This window comes from Macrobrachium rosenbergii, chromosome 3, assembly GCF_040412425.1.
Source record: "Macrobrachium rosenbergii isolate ZJJX-2024 chromosome 3, ASM4041242v1, whole genome shotgun sequence".
In the NCBI taxonomy this organism is placed as follows: domain Eukaryota; kingdom Metazoa; phylum Arthropoda; class Malacostraca; order Decapoda; family Palaemonidae; genus Macrobrachium; species Macrobrachium rosenbergii.
In genome coordinates, this window is record NC_089743.1 from 44,718,977 (window position 1) to 44,732,226 (window position 13,250).

Below are 13,250 nucleotides of genomic sequence, written 5' to 3' on the forward strand. Positions count from 1 at the left end.
GGCAACTACAGCGCCCCTCTGGTTCAGATACTATTAGTTTATGTGCCAAATGGACGTTATGTTTAGTAACAGCCCCTTGGGAATGAACCTAAAATCATAAACAAAATTTGGTAAATGTCATAAAGATAAGAGCCATAAATAGGCTATAGATGAAAATTTAAACCAAAGGCAGTAAATATTCTGATCAGCAACTGGTAGGAACAAGTCTGTGGTATTGGTCTTCAGTTTTACTGAATTTGGTGTCACCATAGTAGTTTCGGTAAAAGTGCCAAAGAATCACGTATGTTATTTCCGTGGGTTGCTGCAGCATAAAGCAGGTTAAAGACATAAGCTATTTCACCAGGGATGGTTACATTCTAACTTAACCAAATCTAAGGTTCTTGCCCTGACTTGCCCAGAGAGTTGTGGGGGCAGGGAGTTTTAATCTCCTCTTAATGCTCCCAACATGACATCATGCATAGCAGAACAATGTGTACACAACTGGTTTTCCATATTACCACAGTATTTTAAAAAATGGAGGATATGCCTGAATAGCCTTAGGTTAGATTCATGTTAGTCACTTATATTAGGCCTATGTTGGTACTGTAGATTCTAGAGACAACAAGCATTCCAGAAGGAAGGTTCTGCAGAGTAGAGATGAAAAGCCAGAAATGTTTTCTCTTGGATGTAAGGTTAGGCTAACCTAGGCCTGGCTAGCTACCAGATTTGGAGCTTGGTTATGCTAGGCTAGCCTGTTGTTACTAGCCTGGGCCTAACATTAGTTTTAAGGCTAGGCCTAGTGCTAACTCCAAGTATTCAGATGCTTCCCTACCCCAGGATACTTGCTGTGGTAGGCCAAGGTTCTCCTATATATGACTCTGACCGATTTACTGGGCTAGGTTTACTCAAGTACTTTCCCCCACTAACATTCTATACTCATGATTCATTAATAAAGACTGGTAGTAGCTGCCTTTAAAAGTATCTCAAAATTGGCTTTAAGCAGTCATACAGTTCTAGGTACACTTCTCATGGGTGTCATGATGACTATCCTTTGTTATGTTAGTAGATAAATGATGTTTTGAAAACCTATAGCAAATTATCTCAATCTGACAGTAACCCCTGACAAAGGCTGTTATATTCAGTAATACTACTAATTAATGTTAGCCTCACCATAGAATTTATTTTTCAGGATACTCTTGATGCTCTTAAAGAGCTGTCCACCTTCTTCACGGAAAATACCCTGAGAAGTCGACGGAATTTAAGAGGAGAGATTGAGAAGAGAAGTGTGGCCATCAGTGAAGTAAGTAATGGAGGTCATATGTCAAAACAATAAACTTTCTTACAATATTGTTGATTGGTTTGGGTAGTTCTGTGTTGACAGAGTTGTTATGAACTCTCATAAGTTAGGTACAGTAAAGCTTCTTGTTTGGAATTTCTGACAGATGTACTTAAATCATGGCAAAATTTGGGTCAATTAATATGATTTTGACATGTGGCCTTAATAATTTTATGATAATGTTTTTGATGTTTTGCATTTGATTTTGATAGATTTTATCATTTTTATGCTCGGTTTATATAGAATGTGCAAGTCTATAGTGTTGGAACATTGACGTAAGTCAGCCCATTAACTTTGGTTTTATTTGTGGTAGCTAAGTGAAAATTATTTAAAATGCTTTTAGTGAAAAAAAAAGGATAAAATTATTAATTTCAGGGTTATTGATAAAAACTGAGAGCATGGATCAATTACATTTACACCTTGTTTAAATTCCTTCATTATTACTTTCCCTTGTAATACTGAATAACTTAGTGGTTCTAGTGTCAGGTCAACAAGCCAAACATTTATAAATCATATCATCAAATCTCCTATCACTCTGTCCCCCTAAAGTAATGGTTCTTAAACTTTCCTCCCCCCCTCACCTACCCCCGCCCTTCCGTTGGCATTATGTATAGATCCAATGCCTCTTAGCCAGAAAACTTTAACTAAACAATATAAACCAAAGAGCTTTGTATTTGTATAGTGCAGTATTGTACTTTATTGATATGTTAATTTATGCATGAATGATAGAGTATTTCATTACAGTAGTTTAATTTTGCAAAGCTATTTTTCAGTTGTAATAGAGACATATGCAGAAAACAGCTAGTAAAAAATCTTACAGTATAATGAAACCAAATTTTATCATACTTTTATGATGAATACTGGTAAATGCCAATGACTTTTTCACATCCTAGTATAAGCCACTTATTGATTTTATTATCCAAATGTAGCTGTTTTAGTTCCATTTCCATATTCCTATTCAATCAGTTTCAGCATTGTACTGATAATTTTGATAGACAATAAAATTACAAAAGTGATTTAGTGTTTAATATTAGTATTGTCCATACTGCATCAAAAATTAACAACATCCTCCTTAATCACTTGTTTATCCATCGTTATGCAGCTTTGGGAAACAGAAGCCACTGATTGCAACATAATGTTAGCTTATTGTAATTATTTTTATCTCACTATGTTTACTTCTATTTTTTTTTTTTTTTTCTGTTTGCTTTGTGGCAAGTTCCACACTTTCATTTTATGGCTTATAAAGTATTTTGAAACATATGAAAAGTTCCTGAGGAAATCAGTGGGGAATTAAAAGGATCAAATTCTTTGGTTGACAAGCACTGCTAGTCATCATTCATGTGCAATTCTTATCTATATAGAAATAGAAGGGATGAGTATTGTGGTACATATAAGATACTTTCAGTTCCTGAGTAAAAGTTTCTTAAACAACTCAGAGAACCCCTTCCCCCAGCTGAGGCTCAGCAGCTTGTGCTGCTTCCCTTCCTTTCATTTGCTCTCTCAGTGTCCATTTGGTTGCCTTTTCCTTCACTTTAAAATGGGGTTGAACCACAAAAATCACCATTACAATTATTTGTTCCACATCAGCTCCTCTGTTTATTCAGACTGCAGGTTTGTTTTAAAAGTTTACAGACAGCAGAGTCATGCATGTCACTGGTGTTAGTGCCCATCATCATCACTTGAGTAGTTGTCAGTAACAAGATAAAAATTTTGACATAAATGGGACCCAAATAATACTTTAGCAGTTGAACATAATTAACATCATAGCTCATGTGTCATAACACTGTCATAACACAACAAGTTGCTTGTACAATTGTCCAGGCAGTAAGTAGACTCCCATGAATTTAATGGATTCATTTGCTAGCTTAGATGTCCTCATTTCAGAAAATTTATTCTTCAGTCAAGACAGATTAATCAGCAGTAATTCAACTGATTTAATTGTACTGAATTAGTAATATGGGCAGATTAATCAGCAGTAATTCAAGTGATTTAATAAAACCGAATTAATGGTTTTTATTTGTACAGTATTTTTAGTTGTTTTACTGCTATTAATTTAGTTTTTTGCAGCTTCCAATAAAGTTTGTATTTGATTTTTATAAATTAGTTAAGTTTATTAAACATTGCTAGATTATATCTACAGAGTTGCATTTTGATGAATGGCCATCATTACAGGAGTTTGTGTCAGCTCTTCGGGAAGTAAAAGAATCAGTAGATGCAATGTACAAGGAGGTGAGCTCAATGAACGAAGTATGTGTCGACATGAAGCGAAGATTACAGGCAACAAAGAGCGAGACTAGGCATCTTATTCATCAGACAAACTCACTTCAGAATCAGAGGTATCCCTGGCATGAATATCTTTTACTACAGTATAGTCTAATGGCATTTTATTTTATGAAATAAAAGCTCAAGAAAACAAAAGTAACGCAGTAAAGCCTTATGTTTTTACTGACAGTACCTTCACTATTGATCACTGGTGTATGTGACAGTGGTTAAGTGACAAGAATATTTATATGGAGTATATATACTTGTGTGGAATATCAACTTTGGTAAGGTTAGGAACAATGGTGGTTTTGTGTTGAAAGGGATCAGTCTGTCATTGCTTTAATCCCCAATAGCTCCCACCTGGCTTGAGTGTGGTGGGTGGATGAGAAGGGTTCTTAAAATGAAGGCCATCAAAATTGGATTTTCAGTGCCTTTGTGATATGTTCATATATCAGTTTGACTGTGGGTTCTAGACTCGAGTCTTCCTTTTTATGTGACTTGGCCTCATCTCCAGTTTATGCTATGACCAGTACCCCTTATGTGTAAGAAAAGCCCAGAGATCTGAATCATGCCTTACTGATCATTTAAGATCAGTTAATCTTTGTGAAGGAGGCCAGCTGGTCTCCCCAACATGATAGTTTATAAACACTAGCGTAAGCTTGTTCCTTTTATTTTGAAATGCATTAACAAGTGAAATATCAGTGGAATTAGGACAGTGAAAAATAAATGGATTGTCAATTTTGAGGTGTAGTTACTTTTTTGATGTTTGTGATGTAAGAGAGTTTTATTTATTGCTTAAAGTCTCATTTTTTTTTTTTTTTACCTCTATGGTATATTTTCATACATGTAACTTACCAAGTAATTACATAGCTATACTTTCTACGCAATCGGCAGTTAAAAGTTAAAGTTCGCAGTAGTGATTCAATTGTTATAAGTGTAGGTAACGACCCTGCTCTCTGTCAGGGAACAATAGGTACAGCAAACCAGAGAAAATCACTTCTTTTCTGTCGACATTCGACGCAACATCGAAAGTTTTGGTGGTTTGGTTTTGAAGTTTTCTTCATTGCTTTTCCAAGGAATTGATGAAGTATTGTTGATTTTGGTAGCTTTTCAGCTTAGCTTAGCTGTTATTCATACAATATGTCTGATTCTAGTGCATCAAGTGTTAGATATTGTAGCGAAGGATGTAAGACTCAAGTGACTAAAGTGACTTGCGATAGTCATACAGTTTGCACTAAGTGTTGAGGACAAGAGTGCTCAAAAGATCTTACTTGTGCTGAATGTGTTGACTGGGATGAGAAAAAGTGGAAAGTTTTGAAATCTCATTTATACAAATTAGATAGGGATGTGAAAAGGAAGGCGGCTGTTAGAGCTGAGAGTAGGGCTTTGAGCTTAGAATCTGTCTCTAACATTCAAGTCTTTGACCTTAATGTTCCTCTTTCTCCTGCCTTGTATTATCTCCCATCCTTAGTCCTCCAAATATTTTTCCATTAACTGTTCCTGGCTCCCATGCTTCTGATCCCGATGCCGTAGCCAGCCTCGAGAGTAAAGTTGACCGTAAATTTGATCTTGTTGTCAACACTGTATCTAAATTAGGTGAGTCACTTAAGGTCCTGATGGATGAATTTCAGTTTTAAACAAGTGTCAGTGCCAGTGGAGGAGGTGGCTGTTTGTCCCACTGATTCTCCTAAGACAAAGGTCACTGTCACACTCCCCTGAACCTGGGAGTAAACATACCAGAGATCCAAGGGAGGTCAGTGGGGTTTGCCCATGGGCAGTCGCCCCCTCATCTGATACTGTGGTGCATAATTCTGACAGCTGTTGGAAAGGATTTACTGTGAGTGCCCACCAGTTGTCGTTGGTTGGTCAAAGGGAAAGTCTCTTCGTATTCCGAGCCCGGACCTATCCTTTTATGCAGATGCATCGGACCTTCAGTTCAGGGCTCTGTTTTGGCCTCCCTACAGCTCCACAAGTATCCACCTGTGTTCTTGCCCCTGTGCCGAGACAGCTCCATCTCAAGGGGATCAACATCTGTTTATATCTAGGTGACTGGCTACTACGTTCCCCATCAAAGACAAGATGCACAGAGGACCTTCCAAAGACTCTTCTACTGACCCAAGAGTTGGATCTTTTAATCAGTGTTCAGAAATCTCAATTTACTCCAACGCAATCGATTCTCTATTTGGGGATGAGGATCGATGCTCTGACTTTTCGGATTCAAGACTGCCTGAAGAAAGTAAGGAACTTCATATCTTGCCCGTCGTGCACAGCCAACAAATGGATGAGTCCGCTGGGCACTCTAGAGCCCATCAAGAAGTTTGTGCCTTTGGGAAGGTTACACACAAGAGTCCTGCAATTCTTCCTAAAGGCCAGTTGGCAGAGGAAGACTCTCCCAGACTCCTTCATTTTCTGCATCACTCCCAAGATCAAGGAGGATCTTCAGTGGTGGCTTGCAGAGGAGAGGTTTTTAGCAGGAAAGTCATTGCACCCGCTGAGCCCCGACCTAACATTGTACTCAGATGCATTGGATCTGGGTTGGGGGGCCCTTTGAAACGACATGGAGATTTCCGGGAAGTGGTCATTAGAAGAAAAGAGACTACATATAAATGTATGAGAACTAAAGGCAATTCACTTGGCTCTTCAACATTTTGCGACGAAGACTTGCAGCAAGACAGTCACAGTCCACTCGAACAACATGACCGCATTGGCCTACATCAAAAATCAGGGAGGGACTCACTCCTCCCTTTACGAAACGGCGAAGGATCTTCTTCTCTGGGCAGAGAACTACTGCACCAGGGTGGTAACTCACTTCATCCAGGGAAAATTAAATATTCTTGCGGACAAAAGTTGCTGCAGACAGGTCCTACCAATGGAATGGACGCTGAATCCACAGGTGTGCACTGACCTCTGGAAGCGGTGGGGAAAGCCTTCAATAGACCTGTTTGCAACGTCGAGGAACAATCGCCTCCTTGTTTAGTGTTTCCCCAGCCCCGGACCCTTGGGCATGGACAACTGATGCCATGCTCCAGGACTGGTCGGACTTGGATGTCTATGCCTTCCCACTGTTCAGCATGGTGAGAGAAGTCCTAAACAAGTTTATGACCTACACCAACGTATCCATGACGCTTAGTGGAGTGGTTCGCAGAACTTCTCAGTCTCTTAATAGACTTCCCCAGACTTCTCCCTCAGAAGAAAAGCCTTCTAAAGCAGCCTCACTTCCATCACTTCCATCTAGGCTTATCCGCTTTTGCTCTGACAGGCTTCAGACTGCCAGGGAGCTTGTCAGGGCAAAGGGATTTTCAAGAAATGCTGCAGACACAATCGCCCAGTGCAGACATCAGTCGTCTGCTAATATCTACCAGACAAAATGGACAGTCTTTCATGATTGGTGCCGAAGACATGGCGTATCGTCTTCTAAAACCTCTGTAGCACAGATCGCTGATTTTTTATGTTTCTGAGGTCCTCTCGAGGCTTGGCCACCTCTACAATCAGATGTTATAGGTCTATGCTAAACTGTGTTTAGACATAGCGGTCTCGATTTGTCTGCTAATCAAGACATAAGCGATCTAATTAGTCCCTAGACACTTCCAAGCAAGAGAAGTCTATGTCAGTCGCCTGGAATCTAGATGTCGTCCTCAAATGGCTCTCTGGCCCTCCATTTGAGCCCCTTCTCTCTTTATCACTGAGGAATTTAACCAGGAAGACTCTCTTTTTAGTTGCTATAGCTATGGCAAAGAGGATCAGCGAATTACATGCCTTCAGTAAGCTAGTGGGCTTTTCAGAGGGAGATGCAAAGAACAAAACGCCATCCAACCCCTGGCCCCGTTTGTTCATGATCAAGAGTTTGTTAAATATCCTGAGACTAGCAGACCAGGAGAGAGCTCTTTGCCCAGTTAGAGCATTTAAGTACTATTTTGACAGGACCAAAGGGATTAGAGGTCCTTCTCAGAATCTATGGTGTTCGGTGAAGAACCCTTCACGACCATTATCTAAGAATGCCGTGGCCTTCTTTTTGAAGAGTGTTTTTCAGAATCACGCTCGAAAATTCAAGAAGATAATCTTCCTGTTTTTAAAGTCAAAGCTCATGAGATTAGAGCAGTCGCCACTTCGTTGGTTTTCAAGAAGGATTTGTCGCTCTCCATGATTCTCCAATCAACCTACTGGAAGTCAAAATCAGTGTTTCCTCCCATTATTTGTGCAATGTGGAGACAATATATAATAATTGCAGTACATTAGGTCCATTGGCCATGGCTGGCATGGTATTGGGGGAAGAAGGATAGGGGATATTCCTGTCAATCCTCTATCTCCTTATACCAGGAGTACCCAACTGCCAGTCGTTGTTTTTTAATGGCTGAGTGATGGTTTTGTTTTTAATATTGTGTGGTAACAAATTTCTGGTTGTGTTCATTGTACTGTGCCCAGGGCAAGGGTATTCATTTTGTATGACCTTGTCAGTCCTCAGAGTAATCCTCGACTGCAAGGTTCTCCCACTGAAGTAGAGACTGCTCTCGGCTTTGCTGCCTTGTCACTGCATCTTCCTGCTGCAGCTCTGTAACCAGGTAAGGTTACAACAAGCATTACATCAATGCTAGCTACCTTTCTCTTTCAAATTCATCTCCTTTACTGAGTGTTTTTGGGTAGAACATGTCCATGCATCCCACATCCTATCAGTGTGGGATTCAGCTATTTAGTTACTTGGTAAGTTACTTATATAAAAATAACATTTTTATGATAAAATAAAGTTTTATATATACTTACCAAGTAACTACATAATCAGAGCCCCCCCACCTCCCTTCTCATGGACATAGGGCACAAATGAATTGAGGTCGTCAGCACTATTGTAGCTATTCTTCCCCAAAAGTGGGTGGGGTCTAGTTACCTACACTAAAACAGTAGCGAATCTCAAATTTTGAACTGCCATGGTTAAGTGAAACTATAGCTATGTAGTTACGTGGTAAGCATATATAAAACTTTATTTTATCATAAAAATGTCATTTTACATGTAATTGTCTAAATATTTTATTCTTTTCTCAATACATTGCACATATCTTTGCATAATCTGTAGTGTTGAAAATTCCTGTATTCATTCAGTTTTTAAGTTTTATATTTACTGTACTGTATGTATTTCAACAGCCATAAACTACATATGCAAGAAAAGGTTGCAGAAGCCTTCGTAAAAACCTTTCAGTTAGCACCCGATGAAGTGTCAGTCATCAAAGGTTCTACCAGAGAATCTCCAATCACTCAAGAATTTTTCGCTGTTCTGGAAAAAACACAGAAAATAAGGAACAGTACAAAATATTTGCTTCAGGTTAGGATGTCTCACTTACTTTTTATTACATAACTGTTAATATCGTTCAGGATAATGTTATAAGATGTGCAGTAAATTTAAATATTGTTTCTCGTTTTATGCACATTGTACTTATTGTTAAATAATCCTCAGACTGGTCATCAGAAGACAGCACTGGATGTCATGGAGCAGATGAATGTGTGTCGAGAAGCAGGTCTAGAACGTCTTTATCGGTGGTGCCAGAGTCAGTGTCGTTCGCCAGATCCTTCTCCTCTTCTCCCTCAGGCACTTGTTGCCCTTCAGGAAAGGCCAGTTTTGTTCAAGTAAGTGGAGGTCACTGAGATGCAGTTGGTTAGTTTGTAAATGTGCCGAAGATAATTTTATATACAGTATGTTGATGATGGTGGGAAATTTTATTGTAGTTTTTTTATATAACTGGTCGTTATTAAGTAGTTTACTAAAGCACTGAGTTAAAAATCTTCTCCCTCTTGGCACTGAAGGCATTACCTAAGGTTCTTTGCAGCGTCCATTCAGCCCCTAGCTGCAACCCCTTTCATTCCTTTTACTATTTATCTTTTCATATTCTCTTTCTCCCATCTTACTTCTCACCCTCTCTTAAGGATTGGTTCATCATGATTTTCAGAAGTGAATGACCTCACAGGTCCCAGCACTTGGCCTTTGGCCTAAATTCTATATTCCAGTTCCAATTCTCCCTCAGAGGGATGGATTTCAAATTTAATGTTTCTTTTACAGTTTGGTAGTTGAAGAATGGGTTGTAGTAAGAAGAGGCTGGCTTGTTCGTGGGTTCTTAGATGCCCTTACAATTGGAGGGCCAGGAGGAGCTCCCAGACCAATCGAACTGCAAGCACATGACCCATTACGCTATGTGGGTGATATGTTGGCTTGGGTACATCAAGCCCTGCCCTCAGAAAGAGAAGCAGCCCAGACTCTTTTTGCCAAGTGTACCAATATTGGTAGGTGACCAGGAGTTTAATATAATATTCATGCATTGGATGATTTCATGCAAGGAACACTGAAGCATTTGTAGCTTATATATGACCATAAGATTGTACAGTTATTTACTGGAAATTGATCTAGTAAGGGATGTAATGGCAACAGGAGAAAGGACTTACGTATATGAATTTTATGGATCACAGGAGTGATAATGAGCTTTGTTTGGGAAACCTGCACCTCTAGTTATTTTTTTTAAATGTAAATGGACATATAAGCACTAGACCCCTTAGGGAACTAAAAAAAGGACTTTTTTTTTTTCTTTTAATGAAGGCCTAAGATGGAACATCTCAGATGATGATGATAATATATTTTTATATAAATAACTTACTAAGTAATTGCATTGCTACTAGTTTCACACACTCAGCAGCTAAAAATTCTGAAATTCGCGGGTCACACTATTTTGTTTGGCTAGGTGACTAACCCCACTTTTGGGGTAAGAGAGGAACAACTAGCAAAAGGATTCAATTTGTTTCTGTGCAACCCGTTCCTTCACCGGCTGTCTCACTTCTGAACCCAACCCCATTGCCAGCCTCGAGTGTAAGATCTGTAAAACGTTCGAATTCATTGTAGAATCTATTGCTCAGTTAGCCTCATCGGTTAAGGTCCTTATGGACAATAAGAGTGATTTGGAGCACCCAGTAATGCCTACTGCCAGTGCCGTGTTGGTGGAGTGCCCAGTTGTGCCTAGTGTTAGTGATGTGTTGGTGAAGGAGGTGACTGCCCGTCCCACTGATTCTCCTAGGCAAAGGTCAGTGTCATACTGCACTGCCCTAAACCTGGGAGGAGTCAAACTGATAGCCTAAGGGAGGTCGGTGAGGTCTGCCCACGGGTAGTCGCCCCCTCAGTTGGACCTGTTGTTGAATCCCAGGTTGCAGCCAAGCACCACTGGAAAGGCATATCCTTGGATGTGCATCGTCTTCTATCTAGCTCTGATGATTCTTCTCCCAGGCGCCAGTGGCATTTTGCGAATGAATCACACCCTTTGAAAAGCTGTGCTGGTGATATGTCGCATTCTCCTCCAGTGCCATGTAAGAAATTCAGAGAGCCTCTTCGCAGTCCTCTTCTGTCTTGCAGTCATTGGGACAGTCCAGAGCATTTTCCTTCTGTTCCTCCTTTGGTAGAGAGTCAGCAAAGATTATGTTCATTTCAACGGAACTTTCACATCTTCTCCAAAACTTGTTCAAGGTATATGAAGTTTTGAGTTTTCTTGATTGGGCAGTGGGCTCTCTAGCCCATAAGATTAAGGACTGGCACTGTTATTCCTGAAGATAGTGCCTCCGATTGGCTGGGGGTCCTCTCGTGTATTGATAAAGGGATCAGGGATGGTTCCCAGGAGTCAGCTTCCCTGTACACGTTGGGAGTCTTTAAAAAGAGAGAACTGTGGTGTTGCTATACCTCTAAGGGAGTGACTCCCTCACAGAAGTCAGCCCTTATGTTTTCCCCGCTGGATATTCATCACCTGTTCCTGCAGGCTACAGTTCTGGAGATCACTTCAGATCTTCAGAAGAAGAGTATGCAAGATCTTCTTGCCCAATCCTCTAGGAGGCCTAAAGAGATGCCCACTCATGCCTCCAGGACAGTCTCCCCGCTGCAGACCAGGCCATTTCATGGCAGCAGACAGAGATCTTTCTCTAGATTTCACTCTTCCGGCAGGTTTGCCTCCAGAGCCATTAAGAGAACCTCAGGTGAGAATTTTGTCTTCTGAACTTCTATAGGAGCCAGGCCCCTTCTCTTCTGGGAGAATTGGAAAGAGAAGGGGGGCAGAGCCCTGGATTGTCAACGTACTGACCCTTATACCATCCCCTTCAAAGAAAAGCCACCTTTAGTCAGCTTTCTAATAACCTTGTCAGCTTACTCCAAAGGCTCGAAGAAGTTTTTGGCCCTCTCAGAGGAAGTGTTGTCCCTTCTCAAGAAGGGGGCGATAGTTTTAGTAGAGAACATGAACTCCCCGGACTCTACAATCATCATCTTGTGGTGCCCAAAGCTTCAGAGGGCTGGAGGCCCATCCTGGACGTCAGCATATTAAATGTCTTCATACATAAGACAAAATTCAAGACGGAGACAAATCGAACCGTCATGTCATCCATTCACCAGGGAGACTGGATGACATCAGTAGATATGCAGGACGTTTACTTCCACGTCCCAATGCATCGGGAATTAAGGAAGTTTCTGAGGTTCATGTTCGGGAACAAAGTGTCCCAGTCCCTCGCTCTATGTTTCGGGTTATCGACGGTGCCACCAGTGTTTACCAGAGTTCTCGCTCCCCTAGAGAAATGGTTCCATGTGATGGGAATCAAGATCTCCCTTTATTTGGATGATTGGCTACTTCAGGCCCAATCGAAGGAAAAATGTTTGGAGAACCTTCAAAAGACTCTTCTCCTGGCCCAGGAGCTGGGATTGATGATATACTTTCAGAAGTCTCAGTTGATTCCATCACAATGGATTCTTTATTTAGGGATGTTGATAGACTCTGGGAGTTTTCAGGTTTCCCCCTCCCCAAAAAGAATAGTCTTGCCTCAGGACAGTAAGCAGATTTCTTCTTCTGGATCATTGCTCCACCAACGAATGGATGAGCTTTCTGGGGACATTATTTTCTATAGAACAGTTCGTCCTTCTGGGCAGGCTCCATATAAGACAGCTCCAATTCTTCTTAAGAATCAGCTGGAACAGGAAAAAATACCCAGACTCATTCTCATTCTGAGTGATTCCCAGGATAAAAGAAGATCTACTTTGGTGGAGCTTAGAAGGAAGGTTGTTGCAAGGGAAATCCTTCCTCCCATTGAACCCCAACCTAGACTTCTTCTCAGATGTGTCAAACCTAGGTTGGCGTGCTCTGAGATTGGCATATAAATGTCAAGGAACTGAAGGCATTTCATCTGGGGTTACAATTTTTCAAGGAAGAAGTGTGCAACCAGCAGTGCAACTGCCCTGTCATATATCAAAAACTAAGGGGGAACACATTCTCCCTTTGCGAGACGGCAAGGGATCTTCTGCTTTGGGCAGAACAATTTCAGGTCAGGCTTCTTACACGCTTCATTCAATGGAAGCTCAAAGTTCTGGTGGACGAATTAAGCCGCCAGAAACAAGTGTTACCCACGGAGTGGATTCTGGATCCTCAGGTTTGCCTCGGATTTATGGAAGTTGTGGGAGACTCCATTCATAGACCTGTTCACGACTTCCAGGAACCATCGTCTCCCCCTGTTTTGCTCGCCAGTCCCGGATCCTTTAGCATGGGCAACCGATGCCATGCTTCAGGACTGGTCAAACAGTCACCTTTATGCTTTTCCCCCCTTTCAGTATGGTAAGAAAGATGATCAACAAATTCCAGACTCATCAAAACCTGTCAATGATCCTAGTTGCTCCTTTTTG

At 40.9% G+C, this 13,250-nt stretch overlaps 1 protein-coding gene across 1 annotated transcript in view; it reads left to right on the forward strand.

Annotated features, from left to right (window-relative positions):
- Positions 1–13,250, forward strand: part of Cog6 (conserved oligomeric Golgi complex subunit 6) — a 30,154-nt gene that overhangs the window by 2,341 nt on the left and 14,563 nt on the right. Inside the window, exons 2-6 of the mRNA XM_067131463.1 lie at positions 1,169–1,279; positions 3,488–3,651; positions 8,711–8,888; positions 9,021–9,190; positions 9,621–9,841. Coding sequence (XP_066987564.1) covers positions 1,169–1,279; positions 3,488–3,651; positions 8,711–8,888; positions 9,021–9,190; positions 9,621–9,841 — 844 coding nt within the window. The remainder of the gene's footprint in view (positions 1–1,168; positions 1,280–3,487; positions 3,652–8,710; positions 8,889–9,020; positions 9,191–9,620; positions 9,842–13,250) is intronic.